Source organism: Idiotropiscis lumnitzeri, chromosome 4 (genome assembly GCF_059441095.1).
Source record: "Idiotropiscis lumnitzeri isolate Australia: NSW breed Sydney's pygmy pipehorse chromosome 4, RoL_Ilum_1.0, whole genome shotgun sequence".
NCBI lineage: Eukaryota > Metazoa > Chordata > Actinopteri > Syngnathiformes > Syngnathidae > Idiotropiscis > Idiotropiscis lumnitzeri.
In genome coordinates this window covers 12,010,789-12,036,218 of record NC_142394.1, presented here as the reverse complement: position 1 = coordinate 12,036,218, position 25,430 = coordinate 12,010,789, and the positions used below count along the sequence as shown (strand labels likewise).

General features: G+C 42.5%; 1 protein-coding gene across 19 annotated transcripts in view; it reads left to right on the top strand.

The window, feature by feature from the left end:
* The window catches only part of LOC148338135 (protocadherin alpha-C2-like), a 154,027-nt gene that overhangs the window by 29,965 nt on the left and 98,632 nt on the right, over window positions 1-25,430 (top strand). For 2 of the 19 annotated variants that reach the window (XM_088294863.1, XM_088294877.1), the window contains exon 1: window positions 4,280-6,792. The exons of 9 other annotated variants lie outside the window; for them this stretch is intronic. In XM_088294863.1, coding sequence (XP_088150989.1) covers window positions 4,423-6,792 — 2,370 coding nt within the window. In that variant the 5' untranslated portion in view covers window positions 4,280-4,422. Of the gene's footprint in view, window positions 1-686; window positions 3,238-4,279; window positions 6,793-11,352; window positions 13,984-15,148; window positions 17,551-18,910; window positions 21,408-22,636; window positions 25,088-25,430 lie in introns of those variants that run through there. 8 more of the 19 variants (XM_088294865.1, XM_088294879.1, XM_088294867.1 and 5 more) reach the window with 6 other exon arrangements.

Sequence of the window (25,430 nt, the reverse complement as noted above, 5' to 3'; positions counted from 1 at the left end):
GGCCATTATTTTGGCCTGCACACATTTTTCCGCCCCGCCTCTTCCAAAGTCAGGCAGCGTCACAGAGCAAATGTTTGATTGACAGGTAGTGAACAAATGAGAGTTTATTGTCGGGAAGAGGAGGGGCACCTGCGATTTTGACTGGGTGGAAATTTAGATTGATTTTAATCAGTGGTCTATCAAATATGTGCTTGACTTATGTGTGTTTAAGTTATTTGTTAAACAGCCACGAAAGTGGGGATGATGTTGGAATGAGGTTGTGGAACATTTTTACATAAAGCAAAGCTTCATTTGGTAATGTTACGAAATTAACATTCATAAAAGCAAATATACTGTAGTGAATTTTTGATGACTTCAAACATAGTATACCTGTTTGGTGTTCATAATTTTTATGTTATTTGTGAAGTTTTATGAACGGTGATTTGAAACCATCGACGTTGCAGCCGACTCTTTTGCTCATTAAAAAACTGTACTGTAGTCTGGATGCAGGCTGTCTCTGATCATGGAGGTAAAATAATAGCCTACATTTTGTGCGTAGGGGCTGGATATTAAGCAAATGTGTTACTTACATTTTTAGGGTGAACTTATTTACTCTTATAATAAATCACTAATCCAAATGCTATGCTGTTTGACATCACTTGGTGCCAGTATACAGCCGGAAAACGAGAGGCAATATGGTGACGTCACCGAACACAAAAATCACGAGAGACGTCCCATTCCTCTCACACCGCAACTGACCAAACCTTTTTCCTCTCTGTACTAAGAGCTTCGCCACTCAGTGGAGCTCAGATAAATGCCTTATTCTCGTTTACAAGGCTGATGATGAGACGAGTTTCAAATAGCTGTATGGTTATTTAAACGCCTGTCTTTTCGTGGAACGCATTTTCCCGTGACGTGATGGAACAAAGAGGACATCAGACAATGTGGGTTCCCTGCTTGATGCTTCTGATTTTCAGCCAGGTGTCGGCACAAATGAGATATTCCATCCCAGAGGAAGTAAAGGAAGGTACTGCTGTTGGGAATATCGCGAAGGATTTGGGTCTCGACAGGGCCACGCTGAAAGAGAGAAGCTACCGTATTGTGCGCGGCACTGCGGAGCCCCCCTTTCAAGTGAATCAGGACGACGGCATCTTGTACGTGAACGGCAACATTGACAGAGAGGAAGTGTGTGACCGCAGCAAGGTTTGTGTGATCGATTTAAAAACCGTCCTGGAAAACCCACTCGAGGTGCACTATGTGGCGGTGGAGGTCGTGGACATAAATGACCACGCACCGAGCTTCCCAGAGCAGCAAAAGACTTTGGAGATCTCTGAATCTGCGCTGCCGGGGGCGAGGTTTCAGCTGCAGGCTGCGCGCGATGCAGACACGGGCTCTCTGTCTGTTCAGCACTACAAGCTGAGCCCCAACGAGCACTTTCGTTTGGAAGTCAAAGATCGAGGCGAGGATCGTAAAACGCCCACGTTGGTTCTCCAAAAGTCCCTGGACAGAGAATCTGTCAAGACTCACGTGTTATTTTTAACAGCCACGGATGGGGGGAAACCTCCACTATTTGGGAACATGACAGTAATAGTGGAGGTGTCTGACGTCAATGATAACCCCCCAGTTTTCACGCAGGAGTCATACACTGTGCATTTAAATGAGAATTCCCCCCTCGGGACGATAGTGGTGCGAGTGAACGCAACAGATTTAGACGAAGGCTCAAATGGCGACGTTGTTTATTCGTTTGGCAGTGACGTCGATTCCCGCACGCGGGCTCGTTTTAATTTAAATCACGTGACAGGGGTAATCACTGTGGCGGGTCCGATTGATTTTGAAGAATGTAACAGGTATGAGATAGATATCCAGGCGTCAGATAAAGCAGTGGCAACACTGTCGACAGACAAAAGTGTAATTATCCATATTGTTGACGTAAATGACAACGCTCCCGATATTGAAGTGACGTCATTTTCTAACGCATTGCCAGAAGATGCAAAACTAGGGACCACTGTTGCTTTAATAAGTGTTAAAGATTCAGATTCTGGTCTTAATGGAAAAGTTATGTGTTATACAAGTCCAAATGTCCCTTTCATATTGTCTCCATCTTTACAGAATAATATGTATTCTTTGGTTACAAAGCAAATTTTGAATAGAGAACAGCAGTCACAGTTTAGTGTCAAAATTGTAGCTAAGGATGCAGGGGAGCCACCTTTATCTTCAGACAAAACTATACAAATTATTGTGTCTGATGTAAATGATAACAGTCCAGAATTCTCTCGTAGTACATATATATTTTACATGAATGAAAATAACACTCCGGGAAATGCTATTTTATCGGTCACAGCTCATGACTATGATGAGGGAAGCAATGCTGTGGTTGAGTATCACATATTAAGAGATAGAGGCAGTGAGCATTTGATGACGTCTTTTTTGAATGTTAATAGTGAAACAGGAGAAGTGTCCGCGCAAAAAAGTTTTGACTTTGAGAGGCTGAAAAGTTTCCATTTCCAAGTGGTGGCCACTGATGGTGGAAGTCCTCCACTGAGCAACAACGTGACAGTGAACGTGTTCATTCTGGATCAGAACGACAACGCTCCAGTCATCCTGTATCCAGTCAGCTCCAACGGTTCTGCCGAAGGTGTGGAGGAGATTCCTCGCAACATGAAAGCAGGAGACTTGGTGACTAAAGTCCGAGCCTATGACGCCGATATCGGATATAACGGCTGGTTGCTGTTTTCGCTGCAGCAAGTCAGCGACCACAGTCTGTTTTCTTTGGACCGCTATACGGGCCAGATCAGAACACTTCGCTCCTTCACGGAGACGGACGAGGCTGAGCATCGACTGCTCATCCTGGTCAAAGACAACGGCAACGTTTCGCTCTCGGCAACAGCTACTGTGACCGTCAAACTTGTGGAGCCCAAAGAGGCTTTTGCGGCTTCCGACGTCAAAAGTGCAGCAAAAGGTGACGAGGAGGACAATGTGACTTTTTATCTCATCATCACTTTGGGCTCGGTGTCGCTCCTTTTTGTCATCAGCATCATCGTGCTGATCGCCATGCAGTGCTCCAAATCCACAGAGTACACTTCCAAATATCTGCAAGACACTAATTATGATGGCACGCTGTGTCACAGCATCCAGTACAGATCAGGAGACAAACGCTACATGTTAGTTGGACCCAGAATGAGTATCGGGTCCACCATCGTCCCGGGCAGCCACGCCAACACGCTGGTGCTCCCCGACAGGAGACACACGTCTGGGGAGGTAAGACATTAACGAGTAACATTTTTTTTTTACTAATGTGAGAAAATATGCCACATTAAATTACAGAAGTTGTTTCATTGACTTGAAACCAATTTAACGCATGTTACAACACTGCCAAAGTTGTGACAGCCTCATTGTGGTTATAATGTTCAAGTTGTGGTGGAATTTCACGTAGAACCCCTTTGTTTAACCAGGCTAGTCTTTCAGCGGGTTTGGTGCTGTCAGTGGTGCTGAAGTCCAGCCAGTGCATGGTGATTCTGTATGAAAAGAGTAATATTGACTTTGACTGTCACTCATTTATTTACAGTGGTTCACATGTTCACTATTTCAGAGGATATATTTTTTATTTGAATGGGCCTTAATATGTTTTGATCCATCAGTATAGGTGTCAAATTTATCCCTCGTAAGGCAAATCAAGGCAATTGAAAAATGCTCCACACATATGAATTTGAATGATCAAAATGTTACATCAGTCCAGAGTTTGTTTTTTTTAAATTATTTTTGCATTTTAATCAGCGTTCTGCCATTCGTTTTTTCCTGCTGGCCTATAAGTGAAATTGCTGAATAGGGTTATATATTTGTGTCTGCCAAACTCGGTTAAATTGAACATTTGGTAATGTGACTGGCATTTGATGCAGATGTTTTGTAATTAGCCAAGTAGAGCCAATCAAACTCCCTAAATCTGACTCATCAATCGGGTTTACAATGGAAAAGAACACAGATGCACTTGAAACAAAGCTAAAAATCATATGAATATAGTCACGTGGAATGAAGAATACGTGCGAATGAAAATAAATAAAATTAACATTTTTAAGACGGTTTGTGGTCACGTGTGTACACTGCAAAATTCTTTGCTTAGATGCTGTCTAACTCTAAACTTTCCTGTTTGTTTAAAATGAAACCCTGGCTTCCTCTTCTGCAGTGTGGCATTTGGTCGCCGGGTGTCAGTGTCAGGATACTTACGGTTCCATTGATCATGTGACTTCACGAAGTAAACGGCTGTTCTGCCCAGCGCCTCTTGATAACAGTCGCGCTGGCGTGATCTCCGTGTCAGCCGCTTCGGTGTCGCTTGTCCCTCAGTGCTCATTTCAAAAGCAGTTGATTTAGCTGAGGAATAATTTATTGTATGACACATTTACATTTTGTGTTCACAAGTATTGTTGATTTTCTTAGAATGGACCAGTGATGTTTTTTCGTTTCACCATGGAACAAAGAAGCGCGCAGCAATGGGTGAGACGCTGTTTGCTCGGGTGCGTGGCTGCGGTGTTTTTGTGTAGCGTGACTTCGGCACAATTAAGATACTCCATCTCCGAGGAAGTCAATGAAGGAACTGTAGTTGGGAATGCTGCAAAAGACCTCGGATTGAATCGAAATACGCTGAAAGAGCGCAAGTATCGTATTGTTTCCAGTACTGCGGAGCCTCTTTTTCATGTGAGTCAGGCCGATGGCGTCCTGTATGTCAGCAGGAAGATCGACAGGGAAAAGGAGTGTCCGCAAAGCAGTACGTGTTTGATCAACTTAAAAACCGTGCTCGAAAACCCACTGGAGGTCCACTATGTTGGAGTGGAAGTGCTGGATGTAAACGATCATTCCCCCACTTTTCCTGAGGAAGAAACAAAGCTAGATATTTCAGAGTCAGTGTTGCCTGGAGCAAGATTTCAGCTACCAGCTTCGAAGGATGGAGACAGTGGCCAGTTTTCTGTTCAGCAGTATAAACTTAGTGACAATGAGCATTTTCGTTTGGAAGTTAAAGATAAAGGAAAAGATGGTAAAATTCCCATCTTGGTTGTTAAAAAATCTCTAGACAGGGAAACAACAGGACACCACTCATTAGTTTTGACTGCACTGGATGGAGGAAAATCTCCCAAAATTGGTGAAATGAATATTTCTATAAATGTGTTGGACATTAATGATAATGCCCCTATTTTTTCCAAAGACGTTTATTCCGTAATGCTCCACGAAAATGCTCCAATAGGAACAGAAGTTATAAAAGTAAATGCAACTGATTTAGATGAAGGCCCAAATGGAGATGTAGTTTATTCTTTCAGCAAGAATAATCAAAAGATAATGCATTTATTTGACATACTTGTAAATACCGGTGAGATTGTTGTGAAAGGCCCTATAGACTATGAGGACAACGATATGTTTGAAATAGAAATCCAAGCATCAGATAAAGGATCTGTCCCTCTAACAGCAGAAAAAAGTGTCATCATCAAGATCGTTGACGTTAATGACAATGCACCTGAAATTGAAGTGACGTCATTTTCCAGTTCCATTCCTGAAAATTCCAGACCTGGGACAACAGTTGCTCTCATAAGTGTTAATGATAATGACTCTGGCCTGAATGGGAAAGTGATTTGTTCCATAGGTGAGGATGTTCCTTTTTCTTTGTCGCCATCGTTACAAGACAAAATGTTTTCTTTAGTGACCAGATCACCTTTGGACAGAGAGAAAAAGTCCACATATGATATATTAGTAGTTGCAAGAGATGCTGGTCAACCTGCGCTCTCATCTGAAAAGACAATAAGTGTTTTCATTTCAGATGTGAATGATAACAGTCCAGAGTTTTCATCCAGTCCTTATACTTTCTATGTTGCCGAGGGCAACAATGCAGGCGCCTCCGTTTTTTCTGTCAAAGCTTTTGATCGGGATGACAATGAAAATGCTGTGATTTCATATCATATTCTTAGAGATGGGAGAGATGACAACAAACTGTCTTCATTTCTAAGTATAAATAGAGAAAATGGACAAATATCAGCTTTAAAAAGTTTTAACTTCGAGACATTGAAAAGTTTTCGTTTCCAAGTGGTGGCCACCGATGGTGGAAGTCCTCCACTGAGCAGCAACGTGACAGTGAACGTGTTCATTCTGGATAAGAACGACAACGCTCCAGTCATCCTGTATCCAGTCAGCTCCAACGGTTCTGCCGAAGGTGTGGAGGAGATTCCTCGCAACATGAAAGCAGGAGACTTGGTGACTAAAGTCCGAGCCTATGACGCCGATATCGGATATAACGGCTGGTTGCTGTTTTCGCTGCAGCAAGTCAGCGACCACAGTCTGTTTTCTTTGGACCGCTACACGGGCCAGATCAGAACTCTTCGCTCCTTCACGGAGACGGACGAGGCTGAGCATCGACTGCTCATCCTGGTCAAAGACAACGGCAACGTTTCGCTCTCGGCAACAGCTACCGTGACCGTCAAACTTGTGGAGCCCAAAGAGGCTTTTGCGGCCTCCGACATCAAAAGTGCAGCAAAAGTGGACGAGGAGGACAATGTGACTTTTTATCTCATCATCACTTTGGGCTCGGTGTCGCTCCTTTTTGTCATCAGCATCATCGTGCTGATCGCCATGCAGTGCTCCAAATCCACAGAGTACACTTCCAAATATCTGCAAGACACTAATTATGATGGCACGCTGTGTCACAGCATCCAGTACAGATCAGGAGACAAACGCTACATGTTAGTTGGACCCAGAATGAGTATCGGGTCCACCATCGTCCCGGGCAGCCACGCCAACACTCTGGTGCTCCCTGACAGGAGACATACTTCTGGGGAGGTAAGGCTTTTTCGATTCCACAATTTTAATTGAATTATTTCATTTCATTTGATTGCTATGAACTCTAATCAATTAAAAATGCGGTGACTCTCCTTACTGCCATGTGGGTAACTGATAAATGGTCTTTTACTTGTATAGCGCCTTTCCACCTATTGCGCTCCTCAAAGCGCTTCACACTGCTGTCACATCTACTTGCTGATGACATACATTCAGGAGCAACTGGGGGTTCAGTATCTTGCTCGAGGATACTTTGACATGGTCACATTGGGTGTTGCTTAAAAAAAATGCTATAGGCAGTGGCATAAGTGCAAATGCGGTTCCTTAACACGTTAATTTTCCATCAATATATCGTGGTGAATTCCTTTGCCTGTGCCTGCATCTTCTGGTTCCAAACACTATAGGCTACATCTTTAGACTCAAGAATGTGCAAAAAATATTTTTTTGTTAAGTACATGCTGCTGGAGTGGTTCATAAGGTTACAAGTTGTTAAATAAAATTGGCCATTTGATTTATTAAGCTGCTATCTACAATTGGCTGCTCTCCACGGTTTTAAAAGGCAACCTTTCTTCCCTATTTAAATTTCGCTAAAGAACAAATTATTTTACCCCCTCGCTACATTTTGTGCTCGAAGACCTATTACTTATTATTGCATGCATGCATAGATTTATGTCTTGCTACTACCATCTGGTTAGGACAAGATGAATATGGTTTAAATTGCTGTCTTCTAAGAACATCAAAACGTTTCTCAAAACACCTATCAATCTAAAAGTGGGTATGTCTGTGTGTGTGAAGGTGTGAGTATATTTTTAAATTGACTTATATTATAGTGAATGGATGGCTGGATAATTTTACAAGGCTATGATTTGTGTACTTCAGTAGAATACAATGCAATTGAATCTTCCACAATTGGTTGCTTTGTGTGCTAACTCTGGAAAGATTTTGGATATTCACTTTGGGACATGATGTTACGTTTTTTGGACAGTAGGGGTCAGTATACCCCAAGGCACCTTCGTCAAAATACTACCTGACGTCACGGTCCTTTCACAGACCCGACCACTTCGTTTGTTTTATTTCTTCAGCGCTTCCTGTGCGGTGTAGTGCCGTGATTAGCGAATTGCTGTTTTTATTCTCATAGCTCATTGACGCAACTGCTTCGTTTTTTATTTATGTGTGTGTGTGGCTAATCCAGCACTAGCACACACTCATCTTTGGGAGGACATTGCAAATCGGAAGGATAATTATTAAGTCATCTACACGGCATGGAACAAAGGCGATGCAGAGGTAGGAGGGAGCGATTCTGCTGGTTGTTTTTAGTGCTTATTGTGTGCAATGGATCATGTGCACAGCTCAGATATTCCATATCAGAGGAAGTTCAAGAGGGAACTGTGGTCGGGAACATAGCAAAGGATTTGGGGCTGGATAAGGGCGTGCTAAAAGGGCGAGGATACCGCATCGTGGCCGGCACGGATGAGCCCATTGTGGAGGTGAACCAGGACGACGGCATCTTGTATGTGGCAAGAAGGATCGACAGAGAGGAGGCGTGTGAACGCATCAGCCCGTGTGTGATCAACCTGAAAACAGTGCTTGAGCACCCACTAGAAGTGCACTACGTTGCGGTGGAAATATTAGACATCAACGACCACTCGCCTGTTTTTGTAGAAAAAGAAAAAAGGTTTGAAATATATGAGTCTGCTATGCCCGGAGCTCGGTTCCAACTCCAAGCGGCGCGAGACCCCGATGTGGGTCAATTTTCCATTCAGCAATACAAACTCACTCAAAATGAATATTTTCGCGTTGAGGTAAAAGACAGAGGCGAGGACCGTAAAGTTCCATTTTTAGTCCTGCTCAAGCATTTGGACAGAGAGACAACTGAGAGACACCGTCTGCGCCTTACAGCGGTAGACGGGGGGAAGCCCCAAAAGTCAGGCTCCATTGAAATAATTGTGGATGTCCTTGATGTGAATGATAACTCTCCTGTGTTTGACAAGGAGGTTTATTCAACTTCCCTGAATGAAAATGTACCAGTGGGCACCGTTGTGATACAGTTGAACGCCACAGATTTGGACCAGGGCGCAAATGGTGAAATAGTCTATTCATTCGGTAAGGAGGTGGATTTAAAAGTGATGGATCTTTTCAGTATAGACTCAAACACTGGAGAAATAAAAGTGATAGGCCACCTTGATTTTGAGGACAGTAAAAGCTATGAAATTGATATTCATGCATCTGACAAAGGGACAGTTCCTCTGACAGCTGATAAGAGTGTCTTGATAACTGTCATTGATGTTAATGATAATGCCCCCGAGATAGAGGTGACGTCATTTTCTAACGCCATTCAGGAGGATGCAAAGATAGCAACCACTGTGGCTTTGATTAGTGTCAGTGACTTGGACTCTGGAATTAACGGTCAAGTAGTATGTGCCATCAAACAAGATGTTCCTTTTACTTTATCGCCATCTTTACAAGAAAACATGTATTCTGTGGTCACTAAGTCCAGATTGGATAGGGAACATGTTTCTCAATATGAGGTCACCATCACTGCAAAGGACACGAACGAGCCAATGTTTTCAACTGAAAAGACTATAACTGTTGTCGTGTCCGATGTAAATGATAACAGTCCCGAGTTTTCATCAAGCCCTTATACATTTTATATCGCTGAAAACAACACACCTGGAGCCTCTGTGTTTTCGATAAAAGCTTCTGATCAGGATGAAGCTGACAATGCTCTTATTTCTTATCAGATTATCAGAGAGGCAAGTGCAGACACTAAATTGTTATCATTTATAAACATCAACCCAGAAACAGGAGATGTCTTGGCATTGAAAAGCTTTGACTTTGAGACGCTAAAAAATTTCCACTTCCAAGTGGTGGCCACCGATGGTGGAAGTCCTCCACTGAGCAGCAACGTGACAGTGAACGTGTTCATTCTGGATCAGAACGACAACGCTCCAGTCATTTTGTATCCAGTCAGCTCCAACGGTTCTGCCGATGGTGTGGAGGAGATCCCCCGCAACATGAAGGCAGGAGACTTAGTGACTAAAGTCCGAGCCTATGACGCCGATATCGGATATAACGGCTGGTTGCTGTTTTCGCTGCAGCAAGTCAGCGACCACAGTCTGTTTTCTTTGGACCGCTATACGGGCCAGATCAGAACACTTCGCTCCTTCACGGAGACGGACGAAGCTGAGCATCGACTGATAATCCTGGTCAAAGACAACGGCAACGTTTCGCTCTCGGCAACAGCTACTGTGACTGTCAAACTTGTGGAGCCCAAAGAGGCTTTTGCGGCCTCCGACATCAAAAGTGCAGCAAAAGTGGACGAGGAGGACAATGTGACTTTTTATCTCATCATCACTTTGGGCTCTGTGTCGCTCCTTTTTGTCATCAGCATCATCGTGCTGATTGCCATGCAGTGCTCCAAATCCACCGAGTACACTTCCAAATATCTGCAAGACACTAATTATGATGGCACGCTGTGTCACAGCATCCAGTACAGATCAGGAGACAAACGCTACATGTTAGTTGGACCCAGAATGAGTATCGGGTCCACCATTGTCCCGGGCAGCCACGCCAACACGCTGGTGCTCCCCGACAGGAGAAACACTTCTGGGGAGGTAAGACTCATTAACGAGTAACATTTTTTACTAATATAAGAAAATATGTCACATTCAATTACAGAAGTTGCTTTATTGAATTGTACCCAATTTGACGCATGTTACAACGCTGACAAATCTGTGACATTCTCATCATGGTTATCATGTTAAAGTTGTGGTGGAATTTCAAGTATATAGAAACCCTTTGTTTAATTAACCAGGCTAGTCTTTCAGGGGTTTGTGGTGCTGTCCATGGTGCTGAAATCCATCCTGTTCTTGGTGATTCTCTGTGTCAGGAGTAATATCGACTTTGAGCATGGATTTGATTGGAAGCTTTTGATTATAGCGCCTGTACAGTGTTGGGAAATTCATTATTTTTCAATTATTAAAATTACTAGGTTATTTGTAATTGTCTGATAGCTCATTATTTGGTTTCACTATAGATGTCTTAAAATATGGATATATCCAAAACAGACTTTGTTGTATCGCGGAATTTCCGTGTTCACTGTCCGTGGTGCTGAAACGTTGTCGAATATGGCCTGCTTGCCGTATAAAAACGTTTGCTCCTATCCTATCATGGCGGTAATATGGAATAAATTTGCATTAGTAAAAGTTTCAAGACTGATTTATGTATATTCCGTGATGTATTGGAAATTTGGCCTCATATGTCCCTTGTTTGTAGGAATGTGTTTGGGTATAACTTTTCTCATCACGCATCTGAGACAATGCATGTTGGATTATTTTACCAGCATAGAGTTTTCTGTTTCGTGGATGGCGTGAGTACGAGAATAATGTGAGAGGGACTGGTATTTTTCCTGATACTAATTTAAAATCAGGGACGTCTTTGCCGATTAAGGTCTCATGAAGCGGAGAGTAACGATTGTATTTTCACCGAATTGGTATATTTCGGAACTTAGTTTTGCTTTTATATTGACCTTCTTCTCAACTTCGCCTGTTTGTAATATGCGTATTGGTCTCTAGGTGTCAGTGTAATGACACGGACGCATTGAATGTTCACGTGACTTCATTTAGTGAGCTGTCGTTTTTGTCCACCACCTCTTGAAATCATTCGCGCTCCGCTGTCATGATCCCCGTGTCTGCCTGCTCGGTGTCAATTATATCGCAGTCCTCATTTCAAAAGCAGTTGATTTAGCTGAGAAATAGTTTATTGTATGACATATTTACATTTTGTGTTCACAAGTATTGTTGATTTTCTTAGAATGGACCAGTGATGTTTTTTCGTTTCACCATGGAACAAAGAAGCGCGCAGCAATGGGTGAGACGCTGTTTGCTCGGGTGCGTGGCTGCGGTGTTTTTGTGTAGCGTGACTTCGGCACAATTAAGATACTCCATCTCCGAGGAAGTCAATGAAGGAACTGTGGTTGGGAATGCTGCAAAAGACCTCGGATTGGATCGAAATACGCTGAAAGAGCGCAAGTATCGTATTGTTTCCAGTACTGCGGAGCCTCTTTTTCATGTGAGTCAGGCCGATGGCGTCCTGTATGTCAGCAGGAAGATCGACAGGGAAAAGGAGTGTCCGCAAAGCAGTACGTGTTTGATCAACTTAAAAACCGTGCTCGAAAACCCACTGGAGGTCCACTATGTTGGAGTGGAAGTGCTGGATGTAAACGATCATTCCCCCACTTTTCCTGAGGAAGAAACAAAGCTAGATATTTCAGAGTCAGTGTTGCCTGGAGCGAGGTTTCAGATTAAATCATCTCAGGATGGAGACAGTGGCCAGTTTTCAATTCAGCAATATAAACTCAGTGAAAATAATTATTTTCGTTTGGAGGTTAAAGATAGAGGAAAAGATGGCAAAATTCCCATACTCGTGGTTAAAAAATCTCTAGACAGAGAGACATTGGGGCATCTTACGTTAGTGTTAACTGCAATGGATGGAGGAAAACCTCCTAAAACGGGTCAAATGAATATTTTAATAACTGTGTTAGATGTTAATGATAATGTACCTGTTTTCTCTAAAGAAGTCTATTCTGCGATGCTCAATGAAAATGCAGCAATAGGAACAACTGTCATACAAGTGAATGCAACAGATTTTGATGAAGGATCAAATGGTGAAGTAATGTATTCTTTCAGCAATAGTATGAACCCAAATATTATGACTTCATTTGATATCACACGGACAACAGGTGAAATTGTTGTGAAAGGTCCGATAGACTATGAGGAAAATGACCTATTTGAAATTGAAATACAAGCATCAGATAAAGGCTTTGCTCCGCTAACTACAGAGAAGAGTGTCATTATCAAGATAGTTGATGTCAATGACAACGCACCTGAGATTGAAGTGACGTCATTTTCCAGTTCCATTGGTGAAGATTCCAGGCCTGGGACAACAGTTGCTCTAATAAGTGTGAATGACTTGGACTCTGGCCTGAATGGGAAAGTTACTTGCTCTATAAGTGAGGATGTTCCTTTTTCTTTGTCGCCATCGTTACAAGACAAAATGTTTTCATTAGTGACCAGATCACCTTTGGACAGAGAGAAAACGTCCGCATATGATATTTTAGTAGTCGCAAGAGATGCTGGCCAACCCGCTCTCTCATCTGAAAAGAAAATCAGTGTTTTCATTTCAGATGTGAATGATAACTGTCCAGAGTTTTCATCCAGTCCTTATACTTTCTATGTTGCCGAGGGCAACAATGCAGGCGCCTCCGTTTTTTCTGTCAACGCTTTTGATCGGGATGACAATGAGAATGCTGTGATTTCATATCATATTCTCAGAGATGGACAGAATGACAAACTATCTTCGTTTCTAAGTATAAATAGTGAAAATGGACAAATCTCAGCACTAAAAAGTTTTGACTTTGAGACGTTGAAAAGTTTCCATTTCCAAGTGGTGGCCACCGACGGTGGAAGTCCTCCACTGAGCAGCAACGTGACAGTGAACGTGTTCATTCTGGATCAGAACGACAACGCTCCAGTCATCCTGTATCCAGTCAGCTCCAACGGTTCTGCCGAAGGTGTGGAGGAGATTCCTCGCAACATGAAAGCAGGAGACTTGGTGACTAAAGTCCGAGCCTATGACGCCGATATCGGATATAACGGCTGGTTGCTGTTTTCGCTGCAGCAAGTCAGCGACCACAGTCTGTTTTCTTTGGACCGCTATACGGGCCAGATCAGAACACTTCGCTCCTTCACGGAGACGGACGAAGCTGAGCATCGACTGCTCATCCTGGTCAAAGACAACGGCAACGTTTCGCTCTCGGCAACAGCTACCGTGACCGTCAAACTCGTGGAGCCCAAAGAGGCTTTTGCGGCCTCCGACGTCAAAAGTGCAGCAAAAGTGGACGAGGAGGACAATGTGACTTTTTATCTCATCATCACTTTGGGCTCGGTGTCGCTCCTTTTTGTCATCAGCATCATCGTGCTGATCGCCATGCAGTGCTCCAAATCCACAGAGTACACTTCCAAATATCTGCAAGACACTAATTATGATGGCACGCTGTGTCACAGCATCCAGTACAGATCAGGAGACAAACGCTACATGTTAGTTGGACCCAGAATGAGCATCGGGTCCACCATAGTCCCGGGCAGCCACGCCAACACGCTGGTGCTCCCCGACAGGAGAAACACTTCTGGGGAGGTAAGACATACAAACACCATTGTTTTGTATCAGTGCATGCATGCATGTATTTGCTTTAATTTATGAAATACATTTTGGAGCCTTGGCGGCAGGGGCAAATATTGGAAAGCTGATTTGGGTAAAGCTTTTTCTTTTTATTCAGTATTATTCCATTGTCATGTTGGGAATAGGTTCAAACAAATATTGCAATGCTTCAAAACTCGTACTTTTTTATCTGATTAACACTGTCAGACAAATTAATTTGGCTGTTGCTATGAAATAGAAATAGAAATCCCTTTATTGTCATTGTACTCAAGTGTGCAACGAGATTAGAGGGCTCCCCTCTCCAGTGCAATACAACAATAATACAGACAGCTATAGCAATAGAGTTGTACTGAGTTATGTTGAGTGGTGTTGTATCTGCTTGACGGTAGTGTGGTTGAGACTTTTAAGCCAAGTTAAGACATAAATAAATGGTTTCCAATGGTCGGCCTATATTTTGAAAATATTTGATTCTGAAAGGCATACACCGGAAACGATAAGCAGAATCAAGTCCTTACTTCAAATATATGATGCAGTTCGGTGACAATATAGGGAGACGCCTACTTTATCTCGCGTGTTTTAAAATGTGGAATTTTGTGCAATGAGTGTTGCAAAAGCCCTTGCAGTGTATGAGACGCACTAATAGTGTTGTTCGCACATTTTAAAATCTGAAGTCTGACACGTTTTCCCCTGTATCTTGAATGCACACTTGACGATTTAGCAAGATTCCAAGTTGTTTATTATGCGAAATTCTGACATTTAAATGTATTTTACTCGCAGTTTCTTCACGGTGATTGCTGCCCCATTCCAGCAATTTTATTAGCTTTTTTGTGACCATTGTAATTTGACATGAATTGGCAAAAAAAAAAAAACAACAACAACACAAGAGTGAGCGAGGGTACGCCTCGTATTCCCGCAACAGTGCAGGAAATTTTTCGATCGCGTGGTGTTAGTGTAACAGTACAATCAAGCCCGCATGAGCGTTTCGTCATCACATTTTCATCAATCTCTCGTTCATTCCGGTGCGAGCACATCTCTCCGCTGCGTGTGGCTCATTCTGGGAATATTCTGCTTACATTCACATCTGCAGTTGCGGGAGGATAATGCACATTGCCGGACATCGAGGCTGTATCTTGTACTCTCCGATTGCTGTGTTTTTCTTGTGAGTACGCATTTATGTTGGTAGTCATGGGACAAAGAAGATGCGTATCGGGAAACGGGCAATGCCGTTTAGCCCGCTTGGTGGCCGCTGCGCTTTTGTGCAGCTTGGTCTCGGCAAATCTGAGATATTCAATTTCTGAGGGGATCAATGAAGGGACAGTGGTCGGAAATATAGCCAAAGATCTTGGACTGGATAAAGGCACACTGAAAGAAAGGAAATACCGCGTCGTTACGAGTGGCGCTGAGCCTCTTTTCCACGTGAATCCAAACGACGGCATCCTCTACGTGAGTCGCCCAATTGACAGAGAGGATGTGTGTGCACAGAGCAATACGTGTTTGATTAATTTAAAAACTGTGCTGGAAAACCCACTCGAGGTCCACTACGTGGGAGTGGACGTTTTGGATGTAAATGACCACGCGCCAAGTTTCCAGGAGAAGGAGAAAAAAATGGACATTTCTGAGTCTGTTTTGCCTGGAGCACGCTTTCAGCTTAAACCGTCACGTGATCTTGACAGCGTCCCGTTTTCCGTGCAAAATTATAAACTGAGTCAAAATGATCATTTTCGTTTGGAGGTCAAAGACAAAGGACAAGACGGCAAAATACCTGTTTTAGTGCTGCAAAAATCATTGGACAGAGAAGCAGCAAGAAGCCACTCCCTGGTGCTGACTGCTCTCGATGGAGGAAAGCCCCCAAAATCTGGAGACATGAATATATTAATAAACGTGTTAGACGTGAATGATAATACTCCCGTTTTTTCAAAAGATATATATTCTGCTATGCTCCGTGAAAATGCCCCAGTCGGCACAATGGTAGTACAAGTAAATGCAACTGATTTGGATGACGGTCAAAATGGAGATGTTATTTACTCTTTTGGCGACAGTGTGAGTAATGCTTTATTTAAAATGTTTAACATTAACCACTCAACGGGTGAGATATTTGTCACTGGTCAGATAGACTACGAGGAGAGGGAGACTTATGAAATCGAAATTCAAGCATCAGATAAAGGGTTGGCCCCATTAACAGCAGAAAAAAGTGTCGTCATCAAGATCGTTGACGTTAATGACAATGCACCTGAAATTGAAGTGACGTCATTTTCTAGTTCCATTCCTGAAGATTCCAGGCCTGGGACAACAGTTGCTCTCATAAGTGTTAATGATAATGACTCTGGCCTGAATGGGAAAGTTATTTGCTCGATAGGTGAGAATGTTCCATTTTCTTTGTCGCCATCATTACAAGACAAAACATTTTCATTAGTGACCAAATCACCTTTGGACAGAGAGAAAAAGTCCACATATGATATAATAGTAGTTGCAAGAGATGCTGGCCAACCTCCGCTCTCATCTGAAAAGACAATAAGTGTTTTCATTTCAGATGTGAATGATAACAGTCCAGAGTTTTCATCCAGTCCTTATACTTTCTATGTTGCCGAGGGCAACAATGCAGGCGCCTCCGTGTTTTCTGTCAAAGCTTTTGATCGGGATGACAATGAAAATGCTGGTATTTCATATCATATTCTTAGAGATGGGAGAGATGACAACAAACTGTCTTCATTTTTAAGTATAAATAGTGAAAATGGACAAATATCAGCTTTAAAAAGTTTTGACTTTGAGACAGTGAAAAATTTCCACTTCCAAGTGGTGGCCACCGATGGTGGAAGACCTCCACTGAGCAGCAACGTGACAGTGAACGTGTTCATTCTGGATCAGAACGACAACGCTCCAGTCATCCTGTATCCAGTCAGCTCCAACGGTTCCGCCGAAGGTGTGGAGGAGATTCCCCGCAACACGAAAGCGGGAGACTTGGTGACTAAAGTCCGAGCCTATGACGCCGATATCGGATATAACGGCTGGTTGCTGTTTTCGCTGCAGCAAGTCAGCGACCACAGTCTGTTTTCTTTGGACCGCTATACGGGCCAGATCAGAACACTTCGCTCCTTCACAGAGACGGACGAAGCTGAGCATCGACTGATCATCCTGGTCAAAGACAACGGCAACGTTTCGCTCTCGGCAACAGCTACTGTGACCGTCAAACTTGTGGAGCCCAAAGAGGCTTTTGCGGCCTCCGACGTCAAAAGTGCAGCAAAAGTGGACGAGGAGGACAATGTGACTTTTTATCTCATCATCACTTTGGGCTCGGTGTCGCTCCTTTTTGTCATCAGCATCATCGTGCTGATCGCCATGCAGTGCTCCAAATCCACAGAGTACACTTCCAAATATCTGCAAGACACTAATTATGATGGCACGCTGTGTCACAGCATCCAGTACAGATCAGGAGACAAACGCTACATGTTAGTTGGACCCAGAATGAGTATCGGGTCCACCATCGTCCCGGGCAGCCATGCCAACACTCTGGTGCTCCCTGACAGGAGACACACTTCTGGGGAGGTAAGGAAGCTTTTGAACCGATCGTTGATTATCTACATTCACAGCATACACAAATGTAGTAACATTTGTCTTTGTTTTAGTTGTGGTTGAAGTTAATTGATGCTGATATTAACACTAACTGTGCTAGTTTTGATTGTTACTTTCTGCCAGGATTTGTGACTTTAAAGCATATTTGATTAATTTTGTTTCCCGTTAATAAGCTACGCTAGTATTTACTATCATCTGATATTGATGGTTACTTGTTTGTTTTTACATTGTACCCAATGTGCAATGTATTGCCACACACACAAAATGGAACTCAATGAACATCTGCAATGTTTTGCAACTTAATTTACTATTTATTATTTTAATGTAGCATGCCTAATATGAGCCAGCCCAACATCCTTCACATTTTGTTTTTATTTATCTTTACAGAGGTCCTTTTCAGGGCTTTGTTATAGTGACGGTTGCGTTATTTCTTTAGTGTGAGTTTGTAAATTATATAAATGTAGTTATTGATGGTGTGGTGGTGCACTCACCTGACTTTGAGATGGTGTTATGAGTTCAATTCCCACTCATTGTTGGCATGAATCATTCTCTGTCCCCATATGTGCTTTGTGACTTACCGGCAACCAGTCCAGTTTGTAGTTTGTCTTTTGCAACGACTCAGCTGTGATGGGCTCCATCTCCCTGCGACCTTGAACTGAATAAGCAGTAGGCCAGAAACACTGAATGCATGATTGAATATCATCAGTGTTACTCATTTTGGTGAGTTATTTGCAGGTAGCGTGTATGATTTGAGCAAGATTTTCCTCCTCCATTATAATGAAATTTAACACAAAACTTCGATATTAAAATATGTGGCACAGTAAATATTAGTCAGACATTTCCTTTTAGAAGTACACTAACCACAACTGAGTCTCCTTGCTTTGCAAGGGTGCAGCTATATAAGTATTGATAGAAGCATAATGCCTTCCTGGAGTTGTACCCACTTGCACAGAAAGTCCACTGTCCGTGGTGCTGGATGCGTCTGCTCTTGTTACCGCATATCTCCAGAGAAATAGAGAGGAACAACTTATTTTTGGGATACATTTTCACCACTTCATTTGCATAGACACCACAGTAAAGCCCATAAGACATTTTGATCAAATTAATAGTTTTGAACTCAAGGTGATGTTCCATGTTTGTTTCCCAGATAACATGTAGAAGGGCCAATGTCTTCATTATTTTTGGTAGACATGAATTGATTTTATTGTACATTGAAATGCATCAACTTGTAGGAAGTAATGTCAACACATGGTGTCGCTGTGATTGTAAAAGTATAGCTGATTGTCTGCTGCCTGCAGGTCACTCTTCGTCATTGCAGTCTCAGTTGGGTGAGGTGTCCGGTTCGATGGTCTCGGCGTTCGACCATTGTTTGATATATTTTAATATTTCTGAGTGATAGCACATTCTCCTGCCTCGTTGTAATGCAGTAGTCTGTCAACAACACGCCGCCTGGAACGCAGTTGTCTTTCATCATGGAACAAAGAGGACGCGAGGCGAGGAGCGCGCAAATGCGGTGGATCTGCTGCGTGGTTGCTGTGCTTTTGTGGCGTGGCGCCTCGGCTCAATTGAGATATTCAATCCCCGAGGAAGTCAAGGAAGGAACTATCGTCGGAAATGTTGCGAAAGATTTGGGATTAGATCAGAGCACTTTGAAAGAACGCAAGTATCGGATTGTTTCAAGCCCAGCGGAGCCTTTTTTCCGCCTGGGGGAGAATGATGGCATCCTGTACGTAAGCAGGAAGATTGATCGGGAGGAGGTATGCGAGCGAAGCACAGCGTGTGTAATTGATTTAAAAACGGTGCTAGAACACCCTCTGGAGGTGCACTATGTTGCCGTAGAAGTCATGGATATCAATGATCATTCTCCCAGTTTCCCGGTGGAAATAAAGACTTTGGACATTCCCGAGTCCGTGCAACCTGGAATGCGAATTCCACTTAAAGCGGCCCGAGATGCAGACAGCGGTCCTTTCTCTGTCCAGCAGTATAGACTTAGCAAAAATGATCATTTCCGTTTGGAAATTAAAGATAAAGGCGATAATGAAAAAATTCCAATATTGATTGTGCAAAATAATTTGGACAGGGAGGCAGCCGGAAGTCATTCATTAGTGTTAACTGCACTTGATGGTGGAAAACCCCCCAAAACAGGTGATATTAATATTTTAATAAACGTATTAGATAGTAATGACAACTTGCCAGTTTTCTCTTCAGATGGATATTCTGTGACACTTAATGAAAATGTTCCAGTGGGAACAACCATTGTTCAGGTAAATGCAACTGATTTAGACGCAGGTCCAAATGGAGAGGTTGTTTATGCATTTAGCAACAGCGTGAGTCATAGATTATTGGATCTTTTTGAAATCAACCATTTAACAGGCGCAATTACAGTGAAAGGACTAATTGACTTTGAGGAAAAAGACAAATATGAGATTGAAATCCAAGCGTCAGATAAAGGTTCCCCCCCATTAACAAATGAAAAAAGTGTCCTCATCAAGATAGTTGACGTTAATGACAATGCACCTGAGATTGAAGTGACGTCATTTTCCAGTTTAATTCTCGAAGATTCCAGGCCTGGGACAACTGTTGCTCTAATCAGTGTGAAAGACTTGGACTCTGGTCCTAATGGGAAAGTGATTTGTTCTGTTGGTGAGGATGTTCCATTTTCTTTGTCGCCATCGTTACAAGACAAAATGTTTTCATTAGTGACCAGATCACCTTTGGACAGAGAGAAAAAGTCCACATATGATATATTAGTAGTTGCAAGAGATGCTGGCCAACCTGCGCTCTCATCTGAAAAGACAATAAGTGTTTTCATTTCAGATGTGAATGATAACAGTCCAGAGTTTTCTTCCAGTACTTATACTTTCTATGTTGCCGAGGGCAACAATGCAGGCGCCTCCGTTTTTTCTGTCAAAGCTTTTGATCGGGATGACAATGAAAATGCTGTCATTTCATATCATATTCTTAGAGATGGGAGAGATGACAACAAACTATCTTCATTTTTAAGTATAAATAGTGAAAATGGACAAATATCAGCTTTAAAAAGTTTTGACTTTGAGATTCTGAAAAATTTCCACTTCCAAGTGGTGGCCACGGATGGTGGAAGTCCTCCACTGAGCAGCAACGTGACAGTGAACGTGTTCATTCTGGATCAGAACGACAACGCTCCAGTCATCCTGTATCCAGTCAGCTCCAACGGTTCTGCCGAAGGTGTGGGGGAGATTCCCCGCAACATGAAAGCAGGGGACTTGGTGACTAAAGTCCGAGCCTATGACGCCGATATCGGATATAACGGCTGGTTGCTGTTTTCGCTGCAGCAAGTTAGCGACCACAGTCTGTTTTCTTTGGACCGCTATACGGGCCAGATCAGAACACTTCGCTCCTTCACGGAGACGGACGAGGCCGAGCATCGACTGCTCATCCTGGTCAAAGACAACGGCAACGTTTCGCTCTCGGCAACAGCTACTGTGACCGTCAAACTTGTGGAGCCCAAAGAGGCTTTTGCGGCTTCCGACATCAAAAGTGCAGCAAAAGTGGACGAGGAGGACAATGTGACTTTTTATCTCATCATCACTTTGGGCTCGGTGTCGCTCCTTTTTGTCATCAGCATCATCGTGCTGATCGCCATGCAGTGCTCCAAATCCACAGAGTACACTTCCAAATATCTGCAAGACACTAATTATGATGGCACGCTGTGTCACAGCATCCAGTACAGATCAGGAGACAAACGCTACATGTTAGTTGGACCCAGAATGAGTATCGGGTCCACCATAGTCCCGGGCAGCCACGCCAACACGCTGGTGCTCCCCGACAGGAGACACACTTCTGGGGAGGTAAGATAAAAAATAATTTGCACCTCTGGTTTTTCCTGAAATTGTTACTCTTTTAAAATGAACATTTAGTTTTATTTGTTAAGTACATCCAAAATTTAGATAGCATGTGTAATCAATTACAAACAGAGGGTCGACTTTAAAAAACTACTATAACCAAAATGTTGCAAAACAACCAGGCTCAGTAAATTCACAGTAGTTTCTTAACTATATTGTTGGATCATCCTGCAAACCCAAAACTTTTTTGTAAAAACAAATCAAGTGTTGTTAATTAAATAAAATCCAATAATTAAATATAATTAAATTATCACTTCTATGGTAAATTTATATTGGGATAAATTCAGATCAAATGAACTGAAACTATATAAACTTCCAAGTCCAAGCAACAGCAAAATACCAAATATTCTGTGAGCAAACTAATATTTGTTATAATTTAATACTGATTTGATTTAGCTGGCTATTTTTACTCCACACCAAATGATTAACAATCACTGTGTCCTTAAATATGATCATATTTTAAAATTAAATTACATGCCATTTTATTTAAATAATAATATTACAATTTTACTCTATCCCTTTTCATTAAGATGCATTTCATTACATTACACTACATTCAAATTATTTTATACTAAATTCACTTATAGGTATAAATTATAATGGATCGATTTTGTTTACATTTACTTAGATTGCATTAAATTGGATTGTATTCAATTCCACTAAATTAATGTCCCCAATCAGTCAATTCATTAATTTTGCAAAACAGTCTATCACTTTTGAAAATATTAATATTATAAAGTTATCATATTGGATTAGGTTCACAGATTAAACAATTTTAAAGTAATTAACTCCAAGTATTAACCTCAGTTCTATAACAAGTAAGCTAAGATGTGACTTTGGTTGACTTTGATTAATACAAGATGAACAGCTTCGTTTTATTGTTAACTAATAAGATGGTGGATGGGTGGATAATAAGATGATTGTGGTTCTCAAGTCCTTGTTTTTTCATATTAAAATGTATAGTTCACAAATACACGATACACGTAGCGTGTTTTGTATTCCTTAATGAATTGTTTTGTATATGCATTTTTCCCTTCTGTAATTTGTTGTGGACGACGTTGTAACAACGCGGTGGCTCGCATGGTGTCGGTGTTATTTCAAATATAGTTCTAACATTACGTCGTCATCGCGGTGACGTTGCCTCGTATGTTCCACCGCTGCGTGGAACTGCGTCTTTGTCCGCACAGTCTCCGAGCCGTGAAGGAGCGCGACTCGTCCTGGCGTCATCTTTCCTTTCCGCATATTGCATTTGATTTTTAATTTTGCACACAATGCAACGAATCAGACGACCCGTGTGGACAAAGCGCGGGAGGTGCGGAGCTTTCGTGCTGTTTTTGGTGACGTTTTGGAGCAGTGCCTCGGCACAGATTAGGTACTCCATCTCCGAAGAGGTGAAAGCGGGCAGTGTTGTTGGAAACGTCGCCAAAGATTTAGGACTCGACAGGAGTGCGCTCAAAGCTCGAGATTACCGTATTGTCGGCAGTGGGGCGGATCCTCTTTTCCACGTGAATGCAGACGACGGCGTCCTATATGTACGCAGGAAAGTGGATAGGGAAGAGGTGTGCGAGAGAGGTAACGCTTGTGTGATCAACCTAAAAACAGTGCTGGAGAACCCTTTGGAAATTCATTACGTGGCTATAGAAGTGATAGACGTCAATGACCATGCACCAGTGTTCCCAGAGAAACAAAAAAGACTGGAGATACTGGAGCCGACACTGCCAGGGGCGAGGTTTCAGCTCCAGCCCGCCAGGGACGCTGATGGCGGCCAGTTTTCAGTCCAGCAATACAAACTGAGCAACAATGACCACTTTCGTTTGGAGGTGAAGGAGAGGGGTGAGGATCGCAAGATGCCCTTTCTTATTCTGCAGAAGCAACTGGACAGGGAGGCTGGAAAGGAGCATCGGCTTGTGCTCACCGCTGTAGACGGCGGCCGGCCGCCGAGGTCTGGAACAATAGAAATTGTTGTCAACGTGCTTGATTTTAATGATAACGCGCCAGTTTTCACGAAAGATGTTTATTCGGCTGTTTTAAATGAGAATGCCGCTGATGGCACGTTAGTTGTGCGGGTCAATGCGACAGATTTAGATGAAGGGGAAAATGGTGAAATTATTTACTTATTTGGTAAAGAAGGAGATGCACATTTGCAAGAGCTGTTTAATATTAATCCAAAGACTGGGGAAATTAAAGTGGCAGGGCAAATAGATTTTGAAAAATGTCAACGTTATGAACTTGATATCCAAGCATCAGATAAAGGCACATTCCCTTTGTCCACAGACAAAAGTGTGATAATAAAAGTCTTAGATATGAATGATAATCCTCCTATAATTGATGTGACGTCATTTTCAAAATCAATCCCAGAGGATTCAAGGATTGGAACAACAGTAGCTCTAATAAGTGTTCATGATTTAGATTCAGGCATGAATGGAAAAGTTTCTTGCTTCACAAATGAAGACATCCCTTTTGCAATTTCTCCATCTCTACAAGATAATATGTACGCAGTCGTGACTAAATTACCATTGGACAGGGAGAGACAGGCTTTTTATGAAATTACAATAGTTGCAAAGGATGGTGGTGAGCCATCACTGTCATCTAAAAAGACAATCGGTGTTATTGTCTCAGACGTGAATGATAACAGACCGCAATTTTCACAGAATCCGTATACTTTTTATGTCACTGAAAATAATCTGCTGTCCGCAACAGTATTTTCAGTTAGGGCATCTGATCTTGATGAGGGTGAAAATGCACAAATCACATTTCTTATCCATAGGAACAGCAGTGATACCGTCGGTTTATTTTTTAATATTAATTCTGAAACAGGAGGTGTTATGGCACTAAAAAGTTTTGACTTTGAGACGATGAAAAGTTTCCAATTTCAAGTGGTGGCCACGGATGGTGGAAGTCCTCCACTGAGCAGCAACGTGACAGTGAACGTGTTCATTCTGGATCAGAACGACAACGCTCCAGTCATTTTGTATCCAGTCAGCTCCAACGGTTCTGCCGAAGGTGTGGAGGAGATCCCCCGCAACACAAAAGCGGGAGACTTGGTGACTAAAGTCCGAGCCTATGACGCCGATATCGGATATAACGGCTGGTTGCTGTTTTCGCTGCAGCAAGTCAGCGACCACAGTCTGTTTTCTTTGGACCGCTATACGGGCCAGATCAGAACACTTCGCTCCTTCACGGAGACGGACGAGGCTGAGCATCGACTGCTCATCCTGGTCAAAGACAACGGCAACGTTTCGCTCTCGGCAACAGCTACTGTGACCGTCAAACTTGTGGAGCCCAAAGAGGCTTTTGCGGCCTCCGACATCAAAAGTGCAGCAAAAGTGGACGAGGAGGACAATGTGACTTTTTATCTCATTATCACTTTGGGCTCGGTGTCGCTCCTTTTTGTCATCAGCATCATCGTGCTGATCGCCATGCAGTGCTCCAAATCCACAGAGTACACTTCCAAATATCTGCAAGACACTAATTATGATGGCACGCTGTGTCACAGCATCCAGTACAGATCAGGAGACAAACGCTACATGTTAGTTGGACCCAGAATGAGCATCGGGTCCACCATTGTCCCAGGCAGCCATGCCAATACTCTGGTGCTCCCCGACAGGAGACGCACTTCTGGGGAGGTAAGACAAAAATTGACTTATTTAAACTTGTCGTGTCCCCTGAGTTTCTAACTCATATAATGTCTTGAATACTTGTTGATGTTTTCGAGTCTTTACTAGAGATGGTCCTGGATGGACAATAATTTTGTGGATGTAGGCCGCAGGGCAAGGCTTTTTTTTTTCAAAGATGGACTAAGCAAGGACAGATGTGGTTTTTCCACAATCTAATAATATATTAATATATGAATATATTAATATATTTAATAATAATAATAATAATAATGGTATCATCTTCATCACCATTATTATCACCAACCCATGTTATGTAATTGTATGTAATTATTACAGCAACAATTTAGTAACA